Consider the following 25,849-nt stretch of genomic DNA (forward strand, 5'->3'; position numbering starts at 1 on the left):
GGTAAAAAGCATAGCTCACATAGTTAAAGGCATGATAAACCTGAGCTGTCATGTATTGATAACTGATGTCTGATAGCTTAATTTTATCTTATTGCTCTAGATCAAGGACAAAGTGAATGATATTATTAATAAAGCCCTAATACTGAGTGAACATAGCAATACTAATTTTATGTAAAGTTTTTAACTAATGCAGACTGCAATAAAAATGTCATGAAGATTAATGCTTGGTGGAATTATCTAATGCTAGATAATAATTCATCTTCCAAAGTTGGCTCCAGGATAGATTCAGACTGGCATGTTCCAGGTGAGAGTTTTTGTTCATTAATGTTGTCCAGAGAGAGTGTTCTCATTCTTTTTCTGTAACGCAGGTATGACATCAAAGATGACTATACTTTGCGTATTAAGAAGGCCATGAGCACAGATGAAGGAACCTACACATGCATTGCCGAGAATCGAGTTGGAAAAGTGGAAGCTTCTGCTACCCTCACTGTGCGAGGTGAGTGTTCCTGTGGAGGGAGGGCCTGTCCCCTATATGGATAAGTTGCTTTCTAATGAAGTGGATCATGTCCTTACCTGGTATTGTCTGGGTTTCACATACCCTTTGCCGTTGCCTGAAATGCACTGATTTATAACAAAGGTGAAATCCTGGTCCTGTTTGTGTTTCCAGCAAAATCTGAACTGGCTCCAGTAGGATAGAATCTCCCTGCAGTTAAAGAGCTGTTCCAATGTTGTTGTTTTTTATTGAACAGATGCATATATATGCATAAGCAAGCACCACATAACTGTGAGCATAGACTTTAATATGTGAGCCATCAGCTTAGGGTATTATTCTTTCTCTAGTCAGTATAAGGAATATAGTAAGTAACCATGTTTATTAATGGCAAACATAGTGCAGATGTGTTTATGTGACTAGCTCTGCCATAATTAAACTCTCTGCCGTTACTCCTTATCTGAAAGATGAACCCTAGCCAAAGGAAAAGAAAATTCTAATTAAATTTTGTAAGTATTACAAGGTAAAGACTAACCTGTTCTCTTCTAAAATATTCTTGGTCTCTGATATCCACTCATTGTTTATGTGCTGCTATTTGATGTGAGCAGGTTTTAAGACCGGTAGAATAATGAGTTGCCAAAATGTCTTTTGTGGCAGTAGATATAGACATGTTAAAGATTACAGGGAAAGAAAAAGTTTCTAGACTAATATTTCCATATGAGTAAATAAAATATAATAGTTATTACTTCATTGCAAAAGATAAGCAGCAATTTGGTACAATGGATATCATGCAGACACTATTTCACAGTTTAGTGGTGCATGCTGATGGTTTTCAGTAGAGCTGTGAAAGGTTAATAAAAACATTTTTAGCTTTATCTGTCCTCCTCTTTTCATACACATTAAATCAAATGTTCAAAGTCTCAATGGATTGCTTTATTAGAACTGGGGTCAACTGACCCAAGAGGCCAGCTTCCATTTCCATCCATTTAATGCATGGACACAGTTCAGTTTAATTTGCTGAATTCAAAGGGGAAAAAAAAAGAACCGAGTGGCTTTGCTGGGGGGGAGATGTTAGTATATAACAAAGAAAAAAGATTATTGTGATAATCCATCTCCTAAAATATCACCTCAGTGTTCACTTTAGACAATAAGTGATAATGCAGCTCTTCCCATTTTAAGCTGAAGAAATGGGTTTACCTGCTATATGCTTGTGTAAGAAATTGTTCTTCCATTATGTATTATAAGAAAAATAGTCACTGCAGGGAACTCCCAGATATACTCTCACTCTATTTTGTCACAGGCACAGTCATGGTATCCGACAAACCTGGCAACCAATTCACTGGACTTTATACGCTCCTAGGCTTGTGTCTACTTTTTACATACTGGAGCAAGCCTTGCAGATTTGCTACCAAGAGTTGTGATATAAACAATAGCTAGAACCAAGCAAAAAATCCTTTGAAATCACTGAAGCTTGAACTTGATGAAATTAAGGTGAAAAAAACCTGAGGAAATATATAATTTAATCGATTTTCCTGCAGTAAAAGCAGGTTTTCATTATCTTGGATACTCTCCCCCCTTCACCACCCCCCTGGGTTTCTCATTTACAGTCAAATAGATAGTGTTTATCCAACACAAAAGAAACCACAATATTATAAGCATATTAAATGTTCAGAATATGACAGAAAATGAGAAAAAAAAAAAACAAGAAATTCAATATAGAAGGCTATTACTCTGAATTTTCTGAAAACAAAGGACTGAGCAAACTCACATTGACTTTAACAGGACCACAAACAACAGTCTTTTTAGTTAGAGGAAGCCTTAATTATAAATTCTTAAACTTTTGCCAGTTTTGTCCGAAAGCACTTTTACCGTAACCGCTTGACATGCAGAAGAGCAAAACCATGTAGCATTTCAGAATGTACTTTGAGGGCACCTTGCTCCTTGCAGGTGTTATGTAGTTACTACTGCAAACCTGGCAACAACAGCATAATCCTTAGCTCCTTCATGCATGGCTCCATCTTCTCAAAGCCAAGGGATGAGGATGCAGTCAGGAAGTTTGTGTTACAGAGGCACAAACAACAACAGAATTTGAATTCTGTGACTGAGCCTTCATGCCCTGTCTTGGAAAGATGCATATTCACCCTTATTCCCCATCTCTCTGCAGAAGAAGGAATAAGTCCATAATACCAGAAGCCAGAAAGTCTTCAAATAGATGATGGGATGATAAGGGGCAGCAGGCTTGAGATAGTTAAACAAAGTGGGTATTGCAAAGTAGAGATAAAGCCATAGAAAGGCTGAAAAATAAGAAAGTCCTTGCATACTGTGTTACCTTTGCATCTGCATATATTGCATTTGGCCCTAGCCTGCACATAAGCATATAGAGCTGGTAAACTTATTAAAAAGAAAAAGGTGTGGGGGGAAATCCCTGTGCTGTTGCTCAGAATGTTGTAGCTACTTCTGCTGCTGAAATAAGGGAAGTTTTGCCTACACAGTTGCAACCTGGAGTCAATTTTATGTCCAACTTTTCAGCTCTTCTGAAAGGGGATGTCTTTATTTTATTAACAGAGGGACTGACAGGCCTCTTCCCGAGCACAAGTATAATGAAGGGCTGTTGCTATAATCAAGAAATCAACTTGTTGCAGCAGCAGCAGCAGCTTTCAATCTTTGTATCAGCCTGAAACAGTATTAAACTGTCGATCATTTAGCAGCAATGTTTTTAGGAAGTAGAAGTTATCTAAGCAGTGATTTGGGAAGTTCTGGCTTGAAATCCCTGCGGCCATTTCAGCCTATTTGTTATATTTTCATCAGCACTGTCAGTGAGGAAAAAGCAGTGTGCTGTAAACTTTCACGCCCTTTATTGAATGAGAAAAACTGTCCTGGGCTTTCTGTAGCCCTTACTGCTGTACTGACTGGTCATGCTTAAAATTCAATTGGTATTTGACTCAGAAAGCAAACACCTTGCATTTACTGGCATGACATTTGGCAGTCTGGGGCTTAAATTAATGTGTTCATCTTGGTCCGAAAGTTTGTGCTAATGCAATGCAATTTTTCTTTTATCAGGCATTAACAATGATACTTGATGATGGCATGTGAAGATACTAAAAATGCTTCTCAGAGAATGGTTCCAGTCAGCTTGTTTAGATGCTATGCTCAAGTAAATGTGATAATAGTGGCACGTGACTAAGCAACAACAGTAAATATTGTACTTAGGCTGTCATTTGAGGGGTTAGCAATCATGGTAGTATCCATAGTAGAAGGTAACATTACACGTCATGCATTCTGACAGATATTCTTTTCTTTTTTTAATTTCTTTTTTATGTTCTCACTACACCATTGTAATGTCAACAGCTCGCCCCGTTGGTAAGTAACCATCCTTCTATCCATTTTAGCATGGCTTCATGCAATGCTTCATCTTTCATTTGCAACAGCATTTAACTGGCTGGAATTAGCAGCCAGTGCTTAATAGTTTTAACTGTCTAACCCCAGGCAAGTGATTTTGACTGACAAAGTGCTTTTTCCAAACTTTGTGTTTTCTGCTGTGTCATGTGTAAATGCATTTGCCTAATCACCAATAAATACCAATCATCTAAACAGGGTGGGTGTGATGATACCTAGCCAAAATCTCATTCAGCTGCTTTTAACAGTCTCTTTAAGGGCCTGGTATAAAAGCCATTGAAATCAACAGAGAGGCTTGTTTTGACTTTGGTGAGCTTCTATCAGGCCCTACACGATCAGCTCATTATGCTTTTATTGCATAGCAGTAAAAGCACAGGCTTTGCATGTCCTGTCTTACTTGTATCTTTCAGAGAGTTTTGAAATGAAGTAGTCCTAAAATCGAAGAGGGAATAGAGTCGATTTCTGTGCTTGTTATGAAAGTTCATCATTGCTTTTTGTCTTTGGTCATCTTGGAGTGCATTTTGGAATGCACTGTATAGGATGCAGGCTGTTTGGAATAACAAGTCCAGAGGAACACAACCCTGGATTTTTAATTTTCACACTGAAAATTTTACTTTTTATTCCTATGCCTTTGAAATTATTTCTGAGATTTATAAAAGTATGACTGAGCGTAATGGAAAATTTGTAACTGTCAGTAGCTGAAATTCACTTTTGGTGTTCCAAAATATCCTGAACAGATTATTTCATTTTCTTTCACAGATGTTTTCTCTGTGCCTATATGAATTTTCTAAATAATTTAACTAGTTGCACTGCTCTTCTGATTCCTGTAGTTTCTGTTTAATTGTATCTTTTAGAATAATAATAAGATTACTCTGATCTGTTTGGATTAGCGTGAGAAGTCTGCACTGGGTTTTATGGAGATTGATGAGAGATTTGGTCTTTAGGCAGAACCTTTGTTAGGTTTTGACTAAAGTTTGTGAGTTTGAACTTGTCACAGCTCTTTATTGTTAAGAGGAAGAAATTTTGGAAAAATTTAAAGGTAAAATCCAGGTTAAGCCTCTCTTTCAAGAACTAATGTGATCCCATGCTTATTAACTTGCTTAGACTAGCATACATAGAACCAAGCCAACTACCTCTGCAGTCACAGCATAGCTTATTGACATCTGGAGAATTCCCTGTGCAGAATGGAAGGTCACTGTCCTCTGTTTGGGATTTTGATAGCAAGCTTTAAGCCCCAGTCACTACTGTATTATTCTGGCATTATGCTAGTTCTCAAGAACTTAATTCCCAGGAGATGTAACAGTGTAAATCTGGAGTAAATTCATAAGAAAATTTTCCTTTGCTTAGAAACTCTAGTGTGAGTTTAGTATACTTGTAATATAAACCTCTCAGAGAGAGGAGGGTTTATGGCTCGTTCTTCATTCCCTAAGAAAATGCTACAGCATTAAAAGTATTTTACTTCTAGATATTTTTCTCACTTTGCTGACTCTTAAAGGCAAGAAGAAACATCACAAAGTAGAGACTTTCAGGCTCTGTGAAAGCCACATAAAACAGATGACTGGAGAGTCACAAGAAAATGATAGGTTTCAGCAATGTTAATGATACCTCCACGGATTCTTTTTTCAAGACCTTTCATTGAGTCATTCATGATTCCATTTTCAAAGCTTATACAGAGGCTTCTGGTCTCAAGTCCTTATGTCCAGGTTTATGGTCCACTTGTGTGACCATTCTGTTGTCAGTTTGGCATATTCCCTCCCTATGCTATTTTATATTGTTGCAAGCGAACATCTGGTACAAAGGAAATTCTTCTTTTGCGTGGTTTATTCAGGAAACAAATTAGAATGGTTGATCTTAATTATTATATGAGCATATGGTCTTTATCAAACTATTTAATTTAGTGATTGTCTTTGTGAGCTGTGAAAAGATTGTTAAGTAAATAAGTCCAACCCCAAAGATACTTAACATATAGAACTACTGTACAAGTGTGTGTGTAATTGCCGTGTATAAGCAGATCAGTTTCTTTACATCACTTTCATCTGTTCCTGTGCCTGCAGAAAAGGCAATGTTGTCCATACAGTAGCTATATCTTTCTTGTTTTCTGCTTAAGGATCTGAAATGAAACTGATCTCTACGGTTCATATCTCTGTTTCATTCAAAGAGTAGGCAAAGCAGGCAGCTACCTATCCTGAGTTTTGAAAATTTAAAGCCCATTAAGTCAAAACAAAGTAACTTCCCTCTCCGCCACTAGTTTTCCACCAAGAAGCCCAAGCAATCTTCTGTTAAAATTGTCATTTGACAAGAACGGTGAGTCAAAGTTTGTTGCATCTTTTTTTGTTCAGGAAGCTCACCAGAATGCAGAGCAAAAATACCTCTCCTTACAGAAAGGTGGCTACGGCAAACACTACTCAATGGTAGCAAGCTTGCAGATCTCAAGGAGGCTGATGTTTTAAGGAAAGTATATTTATGTAGTCATACGTATATGTTAAACTGCAGGGAAGCAGTTTCAAAGTTTATGTTCTTTTGTAACACCGGAGACTTTTATAGGTACCTCTACCTTTCATCACTACCTCCAATTCAAAGCAGACAGGGTTTGTCTTTGTTGTGTTTTAAACAAGACCAAACCATTTTCTTGCAATGGCTTGTCACTGAAGAATAGAGAAACATACTTTTAATGTTCCAGGATTGCAATTCTTGTTGCAAATGGAATAATTTTCATTTTCTATTCAGTTTTTCCTGTTTCAAATATTTATATTCTGTTAGTTGTGACATTTTTATTTAAATTTCAGCTTGAGTGGAAAATTCAGGAGTGAGATTACCAATGGCCATGTTCAAGCAGTTATTAGCATATGGTACATACTACATAGACAAAACGAGGTACGATTCTGCCCGAGGTGGATGGCAGCTGGTGAATTTAACAACTCTATGCCAGATTACTCGTCATGTTTGGATTTGCTGCTAGGCATAAATGTGTTACCCATTTCTAAAATAGATGTTCTCTTATTTATAACCTTTTGAAAAGATTTCTGACAGGATTTACAACAGATGGGTTTAGGAAACAAGATATTTATCCCTATTTAGACCATTTTAACTCATTAGATGGATTTTCCAGATGAGCAAGTTAGTGGTTTTTTTTTTTTTCACTTTTGCATTCTGCTGTGTTTCTTATGGCAGTTGGATGGGGAAATAGCTGCTAAAAGCAGCACAAAAGGTGGGAGGAGCATAAGTTTCATATAGTCCCACTGAAAGTAGCACTAACCTTCTTTTCAACAGCAGTTGTTAAACTGCTTTGAGAAGGGAGACCTGAAGTTCAAATTAAAGATCTATGAAGATCTGTCTGATGTTTCAGTTACCTTTTTACTAATCATCCAAGAAGTCATTCAGATGACAGAGTACTCAGTTTTCGAATTGATTTCAACTACATCCAAGTGAAAATACAGTTCTTTACATTTCAGTTGCCTTGCAGTATGTCAGATTTACTTAATTTATTGTCATTTATTATGACTTCTCTTCCCAGAAAGAAGCTACGTGCAGCAAATAGCAATACTTTTGCCACCTGGATAGGAATTAAGTATTTGGAATTCACTAAGGAGAATCTCCCACTAATGGGAGACCAACCAAGCTACAAAAACTTCCCTCCCATGTTAAAGAAGAGAGAAACAAATAAGACACATGCTGTGAATTTTCCAAATTTCATAATAATTAAACACAGTCTATTCACAGTTAAGTGCAATGTGACTGTATGATGGATTTCACTCTGCTCTGGGAAGTTTTCATGACATAAATCAGCCTGGCATGACTTAATGATCTGTTAAGGGTGGTGCAGCATGAAATGTAAAATAGAAAGGACTGTATCTTAAAGTGCATTAGGTGTTGTGACTAGAAATTATGTTGTTTGTTGTTGTTAGATGGTGCAGATTGGTGAGAAGCATCTCTCTCTATTCTTCTCCATTCTGACTCTTGTAGGGAAAGTCTGTGTAGGATGAATGCTTTTCTTTTTAGTATGTTCATGAATATGTCACCTTCACTAGAGACACTGAGGATTTATAAAAGCTCAGTAATGGCAATTGGTGTGTGTCGGAAGAGGTGAGATCATGCTTGGCAGTGGCAGAAATCTCAGATCTGTATCACAGTGTGGAAAATATCCTGTCTGCCTGCTACCACCTATAGAACTTTTCAGAAGAGGGTAAGGACATGAGTGGATATTAGGCTTCTTGGATTTGTTCTTTCCATGAGTGAAAGAATAACACATCGTTCTTGTATAAAATAGGCAAATTCTTCAGATTAAAGAGAAAAGGTTGCCATGGAATGAAATTGAGATTTCTTTGTATACCAGGAAGAGCTAAAATATGAAGCTGACTTGTCCTGACGCTTCTTAGCCTTTTAAAAACCAGACTAAAAATCCTAAAGTCCCATCATTTCTACTTTGGCAAAAGTCCATTTTTGCCACTGGACATAAAATTGAATCCTGTAATGACTTCAGATACCATAGAAATATGTTTGGAGTATATAGGCCAGAATGGCTTAGCAAGTGGACACTGAGCACATTAACCACCCAGCATTTAAGTACTAGTCTACAAAACATGGCTTCAGTTCCAGCTCCTCCAAGTCTTCTTAGGTATGCCAGATAGCAGTCAGAACAGAAACACAGAAGAGCTGATAGAGGAGGATTCTTCTTCAATGATAGATGTGAAAGATGGCAGTATATGTACTGGAAGTTTTAGCATGTCATATTGTGATATCCTGGCTCATTCCACTATGGCACCAAGTATTTACTAGCACTCATATTAGAGAAAACACATTTACAGCAAGTGCAGGAAGTGATCAAGCACCATTTTTTTATTGCTGAACTCCAGCTTGGGAAGGTTTTAGGAAGTTCAGTGTGTAAATCTTTTTTAACCTTCCAGAAGCATGCTCAAATCAGAAGGCATTATTTTCTTACTTCAGTGGATTCTGGGTATCTTCATAAGTCTTTGAAGATGAGTGTATGAAAAGGTCTTTTGATGTGTTGGTTGCTTCCCCCCAGAATTTTCCCTTTATGTTTCCTTTAAGTCACTTACGTTTCCTTTAAGAGCAATGTGGAGCTCAATACATTAATCTATTCACTTTTCCCTTTACTTATTTGCTCAGTTGCTGCTAGCCATATTACAGTTAGGTAATTACTGGATATTACTCAACAGCAAAACTACTGTGTGCCCTATTTGTTGAACACTAGCATTTTCAGTCACCATAAAGAGTCTTTTTTTCTTCCTCGCTCCTTTTCCTCTCTTCACTTAACAGTGGCCCAAATTGAGCAGAGATTGTCCTCTCTGCCTTTTTTATTCTCAAGCGTAAACAAGCCAGGAATTCATCTTTCTCACTGTAGATGTAGCTTATTAGCCTGTCTAAGCTCTTTACTCTTCTCATCGTCTTCTTAGCTCTTCACCATGTGAATTCATGCTTTTTTTCTGAAGGAGATAACCAGATTACGCTCATTATTTTGATGAAATCTTACTATATCAGCAAGGGGTATGCTTTTCATTTTTAAACGCATTACCAGCAAACCCTCCTGCTATCTCCCATGAAAAGGAATCACGGCAGATTACATGTTGTTTTGTTGGCATAATTTGTTTTGTTTGCTAAACTCACAGAAAGTATAGTAGCAAAAGCCATTCTGTAATGGTGCGGTTTACATCAGCAAGCAGGCTGAAATGTGAAGATTTTGGGAAAACGCATCTTTTCTATCTGATCTGAGCAAGTGGTATATCCTGAATCTGAGAGACTTGAGGAAAAAGAAAGAAGTTAGAAAGCATTGTCTAGGATAGAGAAAGTCCTGAGTAATTTAAGTTATTGGGCAGACAGAATCAGTGTTGCCTCTCTTTATATGCATCAAAACTAAGTGAAGGGCTTTGTGGAAGGGATTTTCTGGGAGCATCTGTAAGGCACAGGGATCTCTTAAAAGAGGTGGTTGGACAAGCTATAATAAAACAGAGATGTATGATTAAATGAGAGGAGGCTACAGTCTAATGCTGAGATGAAATTCAGACCAGGTATTTAAACTTAATATCTAAATGTACCATAAAACAAAGAGGAGGAGGGGTTCAGAAATGCTTTGCTGTTGAACTCAGACAACTGGAAAAGGGGGTGGAGGATACAAAATAGATGCTCTTCGTTTCTGTCATGTAGAAAACAGAGATGGATTTTTCTAATTATTCTCACAGTTTTGTTTTATTGACATTAGTTCTAGAGTTCTAAAGAAGGGAGAACAAATCCATGATAGTATTTTTTGTGTGTGCGTGCTTCAACTTTTGTTATTAAAATAAATGCAGATTTTGCAGTTACGTTAATCGAAATTGTCAGGGAAACTTTGACTATAAACCAAACCTGCTTCTTTCATTATTGTTTATCTTGCTTCTCTTTTTTCCACCATGCAGATTTAACTCACTTCTGTCACTTAGGTCATCCAGGGATAAAAGAGATTTCATGTGTCAAAATACATAGGACAGTTAGCAGGTTTTATTGATTGATTCTCTAGACTTCTTCCACCTCTGGCAAAGAAAGAAAAACAAATGCTAATACGTCCATGCTTTCAGAGAGTATCTGCTTCAGAGTTTCAGAGCGAATGGAGATAGAAATGTTGCTCTATGTGAAATTCTCAACCTGAATTTAAATTGAAAATTAGCACAATTAGTCCAGGTATGAAGGAAAGTTTAGTGTTCTCTTTTCACACTGGTGTTTTTGTACATGGCTTATCTGAAAGCAACAAACAAAGAAAGAAAACAAATGGAATTTCTCACTTTCCATGAGAGAGGGGCAGCATGAAGGACACTTAACAGGAGAACTGGTCCTAGTACTAAACTCGCTGAGGCCTCACTTCCCCTTGCTCTCTACTTCTGCCCTACTGTAGCCTGATTCCTTTTCCAGTGCTTCCTTTCATTCAACCTTCAAAAAGTTCTCCCCACTTGCCCCCTGTGCTTCTAATTTTGTCTGTTTGATCTGTTGCTGCAGGACATATGAGAATTAATTTTGAAGCAGTGTCAATGTTAGAGATGATATCAGAGCTATGGATTACTCATACTCCCCTAGGTTATGGGAAGCTGCTTTTCAGAAGAATGCAAACCAAGTACCTGTTTTGCCACCTTCAACTGTGTAATTTTAAAATAGTATTACTGATTTAGTGAAGGGCTTCATGGATCATTTGCTATCCCCAGAACCTACCCATTCCTAATTTGCATTGGAAGAACCATCCACCTGAAGACAAAGTCATGGAAGAAAGAGAACATTGTACATGATCAAGGAAAGAGAACATAGTTAAAACATGATGTCCACAGAATGAGATCTGTGCTCTTGTTTCAAAGTCCAACTGCACTCATACAGAATTATCCTGGTTTCAGCTGGGATAGTTAATTTTCTTCCTATGTATTTTAACCAAGACAGGAATAGTTATAGATTCTTATGTTAACATAATACTCACAGCAGAGAAAAAAAAAAAGAAACTCATTTTTCTGGAAGCTCAGTTGTAGCTAGCATACTAAAAAGTTAATCTTTTCCCTGTCTGTGAACACACCAAATCATCAGAGCACACCACAAGTCATTTTCACTTTATAGAAAATGACCATCCTTAACTTCCATTAGTTTAACCCTGGGAAGAAATATCTGAATTAATAGTAGGCCTAGGCTGACATCCTCTCAGGCTTCTGTAATGGCTCCTGTGTCAGAGGCTACACCCTTGATTTATCATTAGTCATAGCTAATGGTGCACGTACAACTTTGTGTCCTAAGACTTGCACATCACTTTTAGTACCCATTAGAAAACTCCGGAGGAAATAACTGCTGACTCAGCCCAGGTTTCTGGTGTTTGAGACTGGACATGTTTTCTGTTTTCTTCTGTTTACTCCATCAGTAATAGTAGCCTTGCAAAACATCTTTGAAAACTCCTAGACTTTCGCAACTGCACTTTTGGGCAGATCATGTTATCCAAATAGAAGTGTTACAGCAAAGTGTATAAGTAGGGACTTATATATTTCTTTTACATTTGTATCACAAAAGCATCCAAAAGTCCAGTATCTCCCAGACCACCTAGACAGATTTAACCAATGACACACAAAATCCCACTGATATTAGTTGCTGGGGTAACCATTCCATTTCTTCTTGTGGCAGCAATGTTGGACTAAAACTTGCTACAATATCTACTATTAATTAAAATCACAGCAATATAATGTATGAACCCCAGGACACCTGGTCTGGGGCAGGTACTGTGAACAAGTCGTGATTATAAAATTCCTTTAGGATCATTGAAATCGACGTAAACCACAAATCACAAGATCAACTTAAAAAACTGTGTCACTGGATGAAAATGTTGCCTGTACTTGACACAGAATCAGTGAAATTTCTGCTATAAATTCACATTTTTCTGTGCTAATTTTCCCTTCCCCTACTGAGTTTTCTGCCACATTTCTTATCAGGTCACCAGAGTTCACCTAGGAGGGATGAACTCACTGTCTCAGTCTAGCAAGCGGCTTTATCAGCTTCTGGTGACTCAGCATAACCTTTAGTATTCAACAACACTGCTGGAAAAGAAATTAATGAAATCCATCCCATGAGATTAGAGATTCTGCTAACTTATTAAGATTGGAGAAGAGTTAAGAAATCCCTTTGAAATAATTTGCAGTTTTTGTTTTTGGTTTTATTTTAACCCAAAGCTCTTTGACACTTGAGTAGAGGTTACCTTCATGTACGTTTATTATTTGATTAAAAGATCCATTCAGTCATGCACAAAAAAAGCATCTAGAAAGAATTCAACAGAATTCACTCTTCCCATTTTGAATAACATAACTAATGATTACTACTGCTCATACATTTCTGTCTCCATTTTAATTGTTGCAGTAGAATACTGTTCTTTGCTGTAAAAACAGTTCTGAACATGATATGATTAACCTTAGGGTCCCCCCATCCCCTCATCTCAAAGCCCTCTTGCATATGGCCTATGCTGCCTATTCATGTTCTACCATCTGATTTCCATATCATCCCGCTCAGCCTCACAAGCGGCTATTACCATAACAGAGCTTTAGTGTGACATTGATTGAAACCAGCGCTTGCTGAATGTAGTATCAAAGCATAATTTGCCAGAAATCAAATCTAATTTACTGTGTACTATTTACATTTCTCAAAAAAAGAGAAAAGGCAAGATGTTTCAATAGAAGTACATTATAGTCTATAGTCTTACCTGTTCTTTATTCGCATTTTTTTTGGCTGGTCCCCTGGAATCCAAGCAATATATTTCCATTTAGAGCTATTGTCTTTGTCTTTCAAATGTCAATTAAACAAGAGCTTTTCCATTCTGTTTATCCCAATGCGGTTAATATTACATCTGAAACAGTGAAAGATAATAGTCTGATAGGCACAACACTCGGTCTGCTGCTTCATAACAGTTTTTTCGACAGATTCTTCTAATGACCTTAATGTTTAGCTTGAATTAAGCATTAAAGTACCATATAACTTTAACAGCTGAAGCATATCAAGCCTGCTGTTATTTCTCTCACTGTACCTATTCAAAATGTTCTAAAAATCCACCTACTCTGAGAGAAGCAATAATAGCTTGAATGAGATTTTGCTCAACATTCCAGTGAAGCTGGGCTTTGAGCAAGTCATAATCTCAGTTAACCTTTCTGCAAAATGGGAGTAATAATATTTATCTATTTTTATAAACAGCATCTATATATGAAAATAATGAGCTCTCTTTTTAGGAAAATTGAGGAGCCCAAAGTAGTCTTGCTGTCTCTGAGCAGGGTCATGTTGCATTCTCTGGAGATAATGGGTGTCTTACTGATTGGCTGTCTTGGTCTACTGACCAAGAATTTCTCCTGTGATAATTAACTGTTACTTTCAGCTTTCAATTTGCATTATACAATTAGAAATTGATATAAAACTGATACAATGAAAACATTTTTGAGTGTTATAAGGCCATGGATCTTCTGTTACACCTAGTACAGCAAATGCTAGAGAGGACTTGCTGTATGGCGAGGAGACAGCAGAGCAAGAGAGTCAATCCATGTCATTTAGATTATCTGGACTGAGCTACAGCCTTAATTCCTGCTTCTTTTCCTTGTTTCATTTTGCAAAAGAAATAATCCTTTGTCTGCTCTCAGGAAAGTGAGAGATACTCAAAGTTGAGGGTAGGTCAGGAACTAGAAACTAGGTAGAAAGTAGGATGCTTATATTTACTGTTCCTTGACTACCAAATTATGTTAATTTGCTCCTTGGGAAGTCTGCTACAGCAACAAGTTCAGTTCTATTGCATCTTCTCAGAGTTTTGGATTATTAGTTTACAGTACAGCCCTCTGTGTGTGAGAATGTTTCCAGTGAACCCTTAAACTTACCTATTTTACATTTACTTTGTTACATGATTTTAAAGATATGCTCATGGAAATGCCAAGCCCTTCTTCCTTCTGTTGAACTGTCTCAGGGCACTGCCTGCATAACCTGCTCCCAGTACAACAAGCATGCCTACAAAGGGATCTTAGGCATTGATCATGCTTCTGCATGATCTATAGGATTGTCTTCTGACAGCAGGTTTTTAGCGTCACAATAAAGGGTTTATGGTCTTCAGGCCATCCATAAAGCAGCACAGACATAGGACCCATGCGTAGTTACTGTCAAATGCAGATGTAACACCTGAAGAGGTTAGAGGTTGCCTGTTCTTTGCTCTGCCAGAGGTTCCTATTGATTATATATTAATATCCAGGACAATGAATTTCTGTATGGCTGAGCATCAAACAGTGAACAAATTCAGTGACCTTTATTAAGTAGGTGGTCAGAACTGTAGAGATACCTTACTGTAAAGTAGGCTTTCTAATTCACAATCTAAAGGTCTTTCTCTCTTTCCCTTGCCATATGACTGAATTAACAAACTTGCTGATTACCACACTGCAGTTTTCTGACACTTGTAGGGACTGCATACAGATATACCAGGTAAAACAAAGTGAAGGAAAAACAAGTAATTTGCTGCAGTCCCGCACTTCAGGAATAGTGCAGCATGAGATTGGATTCTAGGTTATGTGTAGCAGCACCTAAGCTCTTATAGAAACCTCAAAACATGTGGATATAAATGGGCAGGCAGCAGAGAACCTAGCCCTGCATCCGTTTCAGAAGAATAACACCTGCTGAGGCCTGGGGAAGGGGTAGACAATTCTCTCTCCAGAGAGGCTAAAATCTGTGTTTAGAAGTATGAAGCAGAGAGAAGATGCCTCATGTCTTTCCCTCTGCCTTCAAAATTGATGGTGTTTCATGTTTATTAAGTGCTTTACAGTTCCTGTTGTACATTATACCAGTGCTATTCAACTGGTGCTCTCGAGGCTCCTGCTGATCTGTAAAGCCTTGGGAACGGCATAGTGTTCAAAAAACTCAGATCCGCATATATCTTGATGCAGTTAGCAGATTTGCGTCTGTGCTGTCAGCAGGTGTAATCGGAAGCTGGGTCTTGATTGCTCTTCGTGCCTAATTAAATAGTTTGTAATTATAATGGTGAAAATATGGGTTTCTAAAACACTTAAATTCTGTTTACCTAAAAGCTTAGTGTTCCTAAAGCATCCCTCTCCACAACCACCAAACCAATATTGGAATAGAAGAAAAGGAACGTGAGGTTTTGGTTTGGGGCTTTTTTTTTGTTCGTTTGTTTGGTTTTTTACTCTTTTGTCCACTTCTTCAGCCTGCCCCTACAGTTAGTTTTTTTGATGGAAATGCTTGGAGATTCCACTTACATTTTTAAGATATGCCAAATAGTATAAATCCAGTTCCAGTGAATTCCAATATTGAGCCAAGACTGGAGGGTTTTCATGTCATGCATAGAAAAGTCCTTTGTTTTATCGCATCATGCTCAGCATAGTGACTGATGTCAGGATTTTTCTTTCAAATCTTCCAACACTGCTTCTTCCTCGCTTTTCTTCTGCACATTAACACCTTTTCTCTCCCTTCTTTTTCTCACCAAGCATTGACTCTTTATTCTCCATCACTGCTTCCAGACAAGACAAGCTACATGTCTCTTTTAGAAACTGTTCACTTCTGACTGTGCTTTCTGGTCCTCTGTTTCTGAACACTGTTAATGCCATCTACTTGAAAACATAGCCAATTCTGGTTCTTCTTTCTCCTTTCTTCTTTTCCTTGTCTCTTCTTGATCTCCTGGAATACCCATTCCTTCTTGCTCACCACTCACTGCTGCCCACTAACTTTTCAACTCTTGCTTCTTTCTTGTCTTTGCACAAGCTGAAATCTGCATCTTCCAAATAGGTGTTGTTTTAGCAAATTCTCCTTCCCCTTCATTCTTGAACTCATTGCCCCTAAGAGAAATGAAGGAGCTCTTGAACTTCTGGCCTTCTGCTGTCGTCCAGACCTTCCTCTTTAGAGGGGCAGACTGCAAAGGGCAATTCATATATTGCAATATGCAATAGCTCTAGCAGAACAACAAGCTCTGTGAAACACAGAAGGTATGTATGAGGGTACTGCCCAGACAAAACGTAGAATGCATCCAGAGCTGGCATCATAAACACCTGACTGCTGCTCCTTAGCATTTATTATCATCAGAATTTACTGTAGCATGTATGGTTGTAATGTTTCTTTCTTTTGTTTTTACTGCTGAGGATATCACGCACTGATATTGCTGCTCTTTTTGTTGCTGCTGTTGTTTTTGTTTATATATTAGTTCTGTCTATACTAATTAATGTTTCTGGCGTCATGTCCTTTGGCATAAACCAAATCTTCATAATGTTGTCTCTTTCCTTCAATATTCCTCATGTCCCCCTTGCAAAATATCCTAAATTTACATCATGATTTTTCTTACTTTCTAGCTCCCCCCCAGTTTGTGGTGAGGCCACGAGACCAGATTGTAGCCCAGGGTCGAACAGTGACTTTTCCTTGTGAAACTAAAGGAAATCCCCAGCCAGCTGTTTTCTGGCAAAAAGAGGGAAGCCAGGTAAGTTATAAGCACCCCTACATTCTTTCAATCCTTTCTAAATAGTTATAGTCTTAAAATTTTAAGAAAATCATTTATATTTATATTGCCTTCACAGGTTCTTTAAATCTTTCACAGGAATTTGTCTTTTAAACTTATCACTGTTCTCTACCAGCGTTTTTATTGCTGATATTTAGAAATGTTAATATTGTGAAGGGCTCAAAGGCCCTCTAAGTTAGTAAAACTTGTGCTAGGTGCTATATAAACATATAGAAAGCAACAGTATTTATCTTAAAGACTTCATTCCAAAACCCCCAATAAACAGGTGGGTGAGACAAGCATAGTAGATAAAAAAAGGTATGACTCAGTTTTTAACTAATCAGAGTCAGTAATTACAGTTCACAACCTGTCTAGACATGATCAAGCAGATATATATCTAGCAAGCTGATTTGCATTGGCATATTCTCATAGCACTTACAGATACAGGTTTTGAACAGGCAGATGCTTTCTTAGTAAAATTGTCTCAGGAAATTTCCAAATCTGGTTTTGGAAATATTTCCTTGATCTTTACTGTCATATTTTAAAAGCAGAATTTCTGATGCAGTGATCAACATTGCCATCAGCCAATGCTAACTTCTGTAGCTTGCCATAATATTTTTTTACTGCTGTTGCTGTACTGGCAAGGTGTTAGAGCAGAAGAAAGTCCTTCTCACTTTGAACACACAGTTCATATTAGTATGTTAAATTCTAATACTTTAGGTACTGTATTCAAATCTGTACCTGAGAAAAGATTAAAGGGGGCAGATGGGTGCCCAACGACAGTGCCTTTGCAGCTCCCTGTTGAAGACTGTCGTAACTACATCTATGTATCTATACTATGTACCCTTCTCTATTACCTAAATTAATCTTTTTGGAGCCACACTGTGCTACACAGTGCAGAGGTGCCTTTTGTCTAATCTGGAGGCACTGTGTGTACCAGCTCAGTTACAATGTGAGATAAGAACTGAACCACAGATCCCCTGCACTGCCCTATCTGTTTCTGCTGCACTTTCTCACCAGGTCTGGTTACTGGTCCAGAATGACAGGACCAAAGTTGACAGCATTTTGTGCTCTGTTACATTTGTGGCTTAGATAGAAGACTATTACTTTATGGGTGTAACCTCATATGGGTGTAAGCCTAATCTTCAGTGTGTATCCTTCAGTGTATTATTTGGAGAACTTTGGATCTAGCCTCCATGGATTGCATCCTGAAAAAGCACAGTATTGTGAGTCTCACTAAGGTGAAAATTGTTCCAAAGGGAAAGTAGAATAGCATAGTGAAATTGAAGTAGGAAGTACTGATGTGCTAGCAAACATTTCAAAACCGTTCCCTGTAGAGCATTTTAATAACATGGTAATGTTTATGTAAAGTGAGCTTATAGTGTCACACTTAAATCTAATAAAGTGGACATCCATCATGCTGTAATAAAGAGAAGAGCTTCTAATTAAAGTAGGACATCATTTGCAGGATTAAAGTCATTTACCGTAATTGAAAAGTGTTAATACTCTATTTTATCCTCTTCTATTGGTAGCACTTCAAGGGTAAAAACATTTTAAGGTGAAAATGCATCTTGTGTCTTTAATTGAATGTTATTACCTACTGATTGTACCACGTTGAAGCTGTTTAATTACAAACCTGGAAAATTAATTACCATATTGAGAACCAGATCCCTGAGGGTTAGAATGGTCTTTTTGGCAAATAAATGCAACATAAAAATTGATACCTACATGGTTTATAATCAAACCTTGAAATGTAGCTCAATGTGATTCACTACACCCTCTTGTTAATCTTAATTGAGCATCAGTGAAGTATCACAGGTTAGTGTTACCATCTCAATATTCAACTTGCCAGGTTTTGCAATGAGATGCCATAGAATAGGTGAGCCTCACATACTGTCTAGCATCATACAAATCCAAAGGAAGGTATTTTGGCCAAATTCACTTTTCACCTTTGTGTGCCTGGCTATAAGTTGTTGCTTGGCTTTACAACACTTGCTTCTGCTTTTGCTCGAGGAACCATTCACAGCACCACTGTTAGTAATGTTATGTAGTTGTGTTAGCCCACTCCAGTAACTGTAGAGCATCTTTCATTATGTATCCAATTCTCAATCCTGTGTTTCTGAGCACAACCAGCTGGAAGGGAGGGGAGCTGTTCCCTCCTGAGTCATTTTTAGTGCGAGCTTGTGCATAAACAGCTGGTCCTTTGTAATCGGTAGCCTTTTCCCCAGAGCCCAACAGCTGCCCACCAATGAAATGCACCAGGGCAGGGCATGTGTAACCTTTAAACTGTCTGGATTAATGTTTTCCTTGAGATAAATTCAGTGCTATTATATCAGGGATGATTCTGGTCCCTGTTTGCAACCCAGTGTTTCACCACTGTGCCTGACAGCTAGATAAAACCAGTGAAATTGTAAAAACATTTTCAAAAGGGTTGCACTGTAATTCAGGACAATTTACAATGCAGAGATAACTGGTCTTTGAAAGGAGGAGTCATGAGACTGATTAACTCCTCCTGATGTCTAGAATATTTATTGGGATGTGGTACCTTTCCAGAACAAGTCCACGCTAAAGGTAAAAAGAAGGGTAACCACCCTTCCTAATGCAGTGGTAAAGAGGGTTCTGACATGTTTACTTGGGTACATACTGAGTTTTGAGTGAAAATTTGCTGTGAAAAATTTCTTAAACATTGACAGTGAAAAGGGGTAAGGAGAAGGACTCACCTATGGTGACAAGTAGCCTCGTAGGGTAATACAATTATAAGGATATTTGGAGTGCTGGATCTTATATAAAACATATCGCTCTCCTTTTACTGCCAAACCAAGAGAGAAAAAGATGAATTCAAAGCAGAATTCTTTTATATCCAAGTTTATTGCTTGTCTTTTCCAAATATTTTTTTGTAAACCATTAAGGTCTACTGCAGAAGAAGCAGATCTACAGAAAATTCATTTGATACCCTACTCTACACTTCTAGATTTTCTTTTTAGCCCATATAGTCAAGCTTAACAGTTACTAAGAACTTGTCACTAGAAAGCACAGCAGAGCTCTACAGAGCTGCATTAATGACTGAAAGCTTATCACAGCATGGTAACAGTGTTTTAGGTTATTCCTGTATTTTTCTTAGTGTTGACATAACAGACAGATCCTATCTTCTTGGAATTACTATTGTTTAATTATTGTTTAATTTCTCTCGTTTTCTGTCTCATTTTCTGTCTCTTTTCAGCAATGCTGCTGACCTTTCTGTTTACGTTTCCTCCCTCTTCCTGTTCTTTGTTATTTACAGCGAGAGCTGTGCCAAAAAGTACAACTTTTTCCTTGAAAACATAGCCCTTTCCACTAAAACCCTTTCAGCCCTTTTCTGTACTATTGATTCATTCAGTCCTTCATCATATGCAATAACTACTACATCCATTACGGTTATTCTTATTGACATCTCTCTTTCCTCCAATCCAGCCCAAAGGCAAACGCTAATCTCCCTGTTTTGTGCTAACTGATGTCTTACCCTACACGAAATTATTTTTTCTTTCTGATGATTTCTACATCAGACTAATACCATTTCGTTTCACCCTCAAGGCTCCATGCTGCTTTTGTCCTCTGGTATATCTCACTTTTAATTTCCTTTTACTTCTCCTTTAAGCTCTCATGCTCTGCCAGCTCTTCCTACTTTATGACCTGTTTGTATCTTCCTCCCAGCTTGCTTTCTGTGTTACAGCCTTACTTTCTCCTTTGCCTGGGACATACTCAAGCAAACAATAATGTGCTCCTTCAAGTCTCCAGGATTCAATTCTTTCTGCTAGTTGTCTAATGTTTCTTGTACTATTGTGCCCTCCTGGTTTTGATGGCCAACTAAGTATATTATTACAATTACATTCACAACGAAGATGAATGTGGCACAAATACAAATCTGTCAAGTGTGATTGTTGGAAAATTTCTCCTCGCCTATACCCCCAGCCAGAACACGCCACTGTGTGCTGTCAAAGGGCTGTTTCTAATTTAAACTGCGAGTTGCCCAAGGCAGGGAAAGCTAGCTCTATGTGTTCATAAAGTCATAACCACACGTACTTTTTCTTCTAGTTTGTATGTAGTGCTTTTAAGGAAAGTCATTGTCTTTCTCACTGCGGGAAAAGTGGTGCTTTTGTCTTCTGAACTGATGTAAGATGAACTGTCTTTGCAGAATCTACTCTTCCCAAACCAGCCTCTCCAACCCAACAGCAGGTATTCAGTGTCACCAACTGGAGACCTCACTATTACCAACATTCAGCGGTCTGATGCAGGCTACTACATTTGTCAAGCTCTGACAGTAGCTGGAAGCATTTTAGCAAAGGCTCAGCTGGAGGTTACTGATGGTGAGTTATAGAAATCCCTATTGTTTTTTTCCTGTCAAAAGTATTTTAAAAGCAGTGTAAATGAAGGCATATGAGATCACACTATTCAGAAGTAAATTGACAGATTTCTACAGAAAATGCAATGAAAGAGGGTCTCTGCAATTGTCTATGGTATCAAAAAGGCCATCAAAGTCTAGTTTGCCTTTTGCTTGCTTTTTGGAGGTTCCTCAACAGAAGGGACAAACGCACTTAGAATAGGGTTGGTGAGAAAGGAAGCTGCTCGGTTCACTAGAGCTAAGACAGGACTGCAGAAAAACATTGTGAAGAATGAACAGGTTTACAATTAAAGCAGTGAATTGAGGTGCAGAAAGATGAGGTTCAATTCTCACCAGTCTTCAGTATTATCTTAAGCAGGTAATTTGGGGATTTGTCCATAGCTCAATTAAATCAACACAGTTGCTTGAACTTACTGGGGAACTGTTGGTTCAGAACAGCTACAACACATAGCCCTTTAGTTCCTCTGTGAATAAGGCTCCTAGCTCAGAGCTATGTTCTAAGAACTTCTTGGTGTGGTCGGGTATGAAAATACACATGGAAATCTGCAAGCAGAAAAGATTTTCAGGAAAGGAAAAGCTCTGTTTTGATGCTTTCTGTGTCATAATTTTGGGTTTGTAATTTATCCTCCCTTGAAGTTTACCTTAGTCCATCTGCAAACATGAATCCTTTTCATATGTCAGGAATCCTGTCGATATCCCTCTTCATCCCATTGCAGATAGAAGGCAGTTTGCATCCTTTAATGTTAGTGAACAACAGAATTCCTCTTATACTAGGAGATTGTGGCATTCCCCAGCATCATTATTCCTTATCTTAACTGACACATTAAATATCTCCTGACAGACTTTGATGAATTTTTGCCATTAAAACTGTTGTTATATGCAGAGGTCTACTTTTACTGTTCCCTTAGAGACCTGCCTGCACCACGAAAGTTTGAAAAGATGTCTAATTCTGAATAATCTGGCTTTTCACAAGAGCATATTCATCACAAGTGACAGGTAGAGAGGTTCAGGCTCATGTTATAGAGGTTTGAGCATTAATTTGATGCCTTTTCTTTGTTTTCCAAAAGCTGTCTATATTTTTATGACAAGGGGAGATAATTTCTGCCTTATCCTTGCATCTTTACAAGCACATTGCTTTTCTGTAAAGTAGTTTCTGGACACTAAAGGCTAACCTTTGCTCTGCAATCTCTTTAAGTCCTTTATTTCATTGTCTACAACGACGTGATGCATTTTCATTCAATTCAAATTTAAATGTAGATTAAAAGGCCATTTAAAATGAATGGAAAGGCAGTATTTTTTAATATCTGTCCATAGCACTGCCTGATTCAGTGCCATGACTGTGATTGGAATAAATAGAACACACAAACATTGGCTAAGAGGACATTGAGCTGCTAATGGTTGCACCTGCTGATGCTGTACAGATTTACTGCAACGGGCTGAGTGGATCAAATCAGTTTCAAGGATACTAGTGATGAGAAATTCTTCCTTTTGACAAACAAGGCCTGGCCTCATCTTTACTTATTTCTTGTGTAGGTGAAAAAAAAAAAAAACTAATTGACCTCTTTGCAATTTTTGTTAGTTTATTTAAGTCAATGGAAACCTCACAAAAGTGTCCCTGCTGAAATGCAAACTCATCTACAGTTAATTCTGATTAAAGGCACTGTGCATTCCACATTGCTAGAGAAAGCATAAGCTGGTGGCTCTGCTGCCTAAGGAATGCAAGGCTGGCATTCTTCAAATGCTTTCCAGAGCACACTGTCAGCATGATTATGAAATAATACAAGTTAGCTTTATAGAAATACCATTTCATACTTGAGTCAAAGGGCAGGTGAGGTCAGAAGAAAAGTGCCAAAACAATATTGTGGAACTGAGATTATATAAATAAATGTGCCATTAGATCACAGATATTTTTAAAATTGCTTTCAGTTGGGAAGTTAACCATAAATGTCTAAATAATCTCTTTTGGTTGATGCTGAGCAGAAATTATGGAAGCTAATGATTTTTATCAGTAAGGAAATCTAATTTAATGATTTTAAAAATGTAATTAAAGATAAACAGTGTGCATGCTAGCTATATACTTAAGCATTAGTGTTCTAGTTTTTGGCTGGTGGTTTCAGTTTTACTTCATAGCCCAGAATTTTTCTGTTTGGTTAATGATTTAATAATAGTGGCGAGCCATCTTTTTCATTTTGAACACATTTTTGTTTGATCCAGAGTAATTTAGATCCAATTGAAGTTCCAATACAGAATGAAAACATGTCATGTGCAGAAAAACAAGTGTTTAATTATACCATATATTGCAGTGTTTCAGTTGTTAAATCTTTGCACTTACAAGTCTTTACTGGAAATATTTTTAACTCAAGTGTTCACATGAGAAGAGATTACTAGCTGTGATGAAATTGCTGAGTTAAGTGATAATTTTGCTGCTTATGGACTGTGCTAAGAGCCTTCAGTGTATTTGAAATTCAAATGTTGTATTTTCTTGAAAGGCTATCATACAATCCACTGTCTAATGCACATCTGGAAAAGCAAAATTGTTTTAAAACTGGAGACAACCTTAGCAACCCTTTCAAACTCAAGAAGTGAATATGCAAGTCAGTCTTAAAATGACAGTTCATACAAATAAACCAGATGCTTCCATCTAACTATGTCTGTGCTCAAGATAATAGTTTACAGTTAGCAATTTGTTCCATGCACAGAATATTTTGGAGAAGATCTCAATTCCTCCTTATCTAGCCATTATTAATATTTCTTAATAAAAGTTTTGACCATTACATGCTCAACTGTAGGATCTGCCTATTTTGCCCAGTTTGCCCAGGAGTTGCTGTTCAGGGTAGGATTTGGATGGAGGAATAAACCTAACCTCCCACTGCGGATTTTTCTGGCAACATGCAAATGAACTGGTTTAGGATGTTAGATCGACTAAAAAGATGGTGTTCCTGGGCTTTTGAATGATTTCTTTTCCTTGTCAAACTTATATAATATTTTATAGCAAGTGTGGCAGTTTCAAACAGGAGGGATTCAGAACAGCTTCACAGGCTCCCGTGAAGCTCTTCCACAAAACAGAAAGAGGATGAACTGGTTTCTGCTGTTCTACCTCTCAGGAGGGCACCCTGCCCTGCCGTACTAGTGTTCATAATGAGGATTTCATAACTTGTGTCTGATTTTCCCGATGAACTCACCAGAAAAACCTTTTGAAATGTTGATTTTGGAAGTAAAGACTTCAGTTTTTGATTATCTTATTTTCATTTCCTGTTGTAATTTGATCAAATTCCACCCAAATTAAGACATGGTTTCAGCTGATCAAATTGCATTGGAGAGAGTAAACTGTTCATTAATAAATACAATTTGCTCTTTTCCGATAATCTGCCCCAAATTTAAGCTGCATTTCATCACAAAAGGAATCTCATATTTTTTCACTTACCAGAATAATGTGACTGTATATATAATGCTAGAAAATAGATTCAAACCCATTTTTAAAATTAAGTTAATTTTTAGATCAGCTTCTCTTTTACTATGCAAACATATTTTATCCACACAAAATGTTTCTGTGGAATGGATAGAAAAGATTCCTGCTAGGAGAAAACTATGTAAAATTTAAATTAAAAAAATAAAAATAAAATGTAAAAGAAAACATCAAAACCCCCATCCATTTGGTGGATATTTTTCATTCTTTCTCTGCTCTTCAGAATGCTTATGGTGTATCATTTTAATCCAGTAACCAAGTTTTGGGTTCTTTCTAATGAGACCTATATAGTAGGAATCCAAGCACAAATACACGTTTTAGAGAAGATTTACAAGTCATAGTTGTGAAGACAATACAGTCGTTCACAGATCAGTGGAAACCCTAAGTGTTCATTTAACCTTTAGCCTTAGTGTCATGGAAACCTGTAGTGGTCTTTCACCCATAACACCCTTGAAAATGAAGATTCCTTCTGGCCAGGAGACTTTCAATTACACTATTGATCAGAGCTATTTAAAGGATTATGAGCTCCTCATTTGGGATGTAAAAAAACTAATTACGTGCCAAAGAACAATATCTGTAATGCAGTAGGTTTTCAAAATACCTACATTGCTACACATAGGAGAAGCAATTAGATACAGCAAATAACTGCAATGGAATAGTTAGAAAATGAAGTTATTCTTTTTCCTTTATTTTTAGCTACCTAGAAAAATGGGGTTTGACAGTTTACATTAAATCTAAAGGAAAACTGACACAGCTAAATTTTCATTTGAATATACTCATGCAGCGGGTATGCTGATAGCGCATATGAGCTGACGTAATTTTTAGTCCACCAAATGGCTGAACTGTGTAGTCATAAGGAACCTTCATGAGATTAAAAAATTTCATATCAAAGTGAAAATGCATTACATTTTCTCTTTTCTTGTAATATAGTTTTTCCTGTCTCTGAGTTCAGTGGCTAATGTTTCAGAATTTCCAAAATAGCTTTCACATTCTGGTGTCAATAAGTAATCTGTATTGACTTTCTATTTTCAATTTCAATTTCAATAGATATGGTGAACTAGGACTCCAAGAAACTACTAATACTAATGATTTTATCCTTTGTATATCTTGTTAACAAAAGAAGGTAACTAGTATGTTTGCAACATTACGATTATTTTA

General features: G+C 37.4%; 1 protein-coding gene across 20 annotated transcripts in view; it reads left to right on the plus strand.

Moving 5' to 3' along the window:
• ROBO2 (roundabout guidance receptor 2) overlaps positions 1-25,849 on the plus strand; it is a 1,081,280-nt gene that overhangs the window by 962,679 nt on the left and 92,752 nt on the right. For 11 of the 20 annotated variants that reach the window (XM_062602003.1, XM_062602002.1, XM_062602001.1 and 8 more), the window contains 4 exons: positions 369-496; positions 3,839-3,850; positions 16,705-16,829; positions 21,019-21,190. In XM_062602003.1, the coding sequence (XP_062457987.1) occupies positions 369-496; positions 3,839-3,850; positions 16,705-16,829; positions 21,019-21,190 (437 nt within the window). Of the gene's footprint in view, positions 1-368; positions 509-3,838; positions 3,851-16,704; positions 16,830-21,018; positions 21,191-25,849 lie in introns of all 20 variants that reach the window. The other 9 variants (XM_062602000.1, XM_062602008.1, XM_062602016.1 and 6 more) reach the window with 2 other exon arrangements.

This window comes from Pezoporus occidentalis, unplaced genomic scaffold (assembly GCF_034315485.1).
Source record: "Pezoporus occidentalis ecotype Australia unplaced genomic scaffold, CSIRO_AGI_Poc_V1 ctg74, whole genome shotgun sequence".
NCBI classification, from domain to species: Eukaryota; Metazoa; Chordata; class Aves; order Psittaciformes; family Psittacidae; genus Pezoporus; species Pezoporus occidentalis.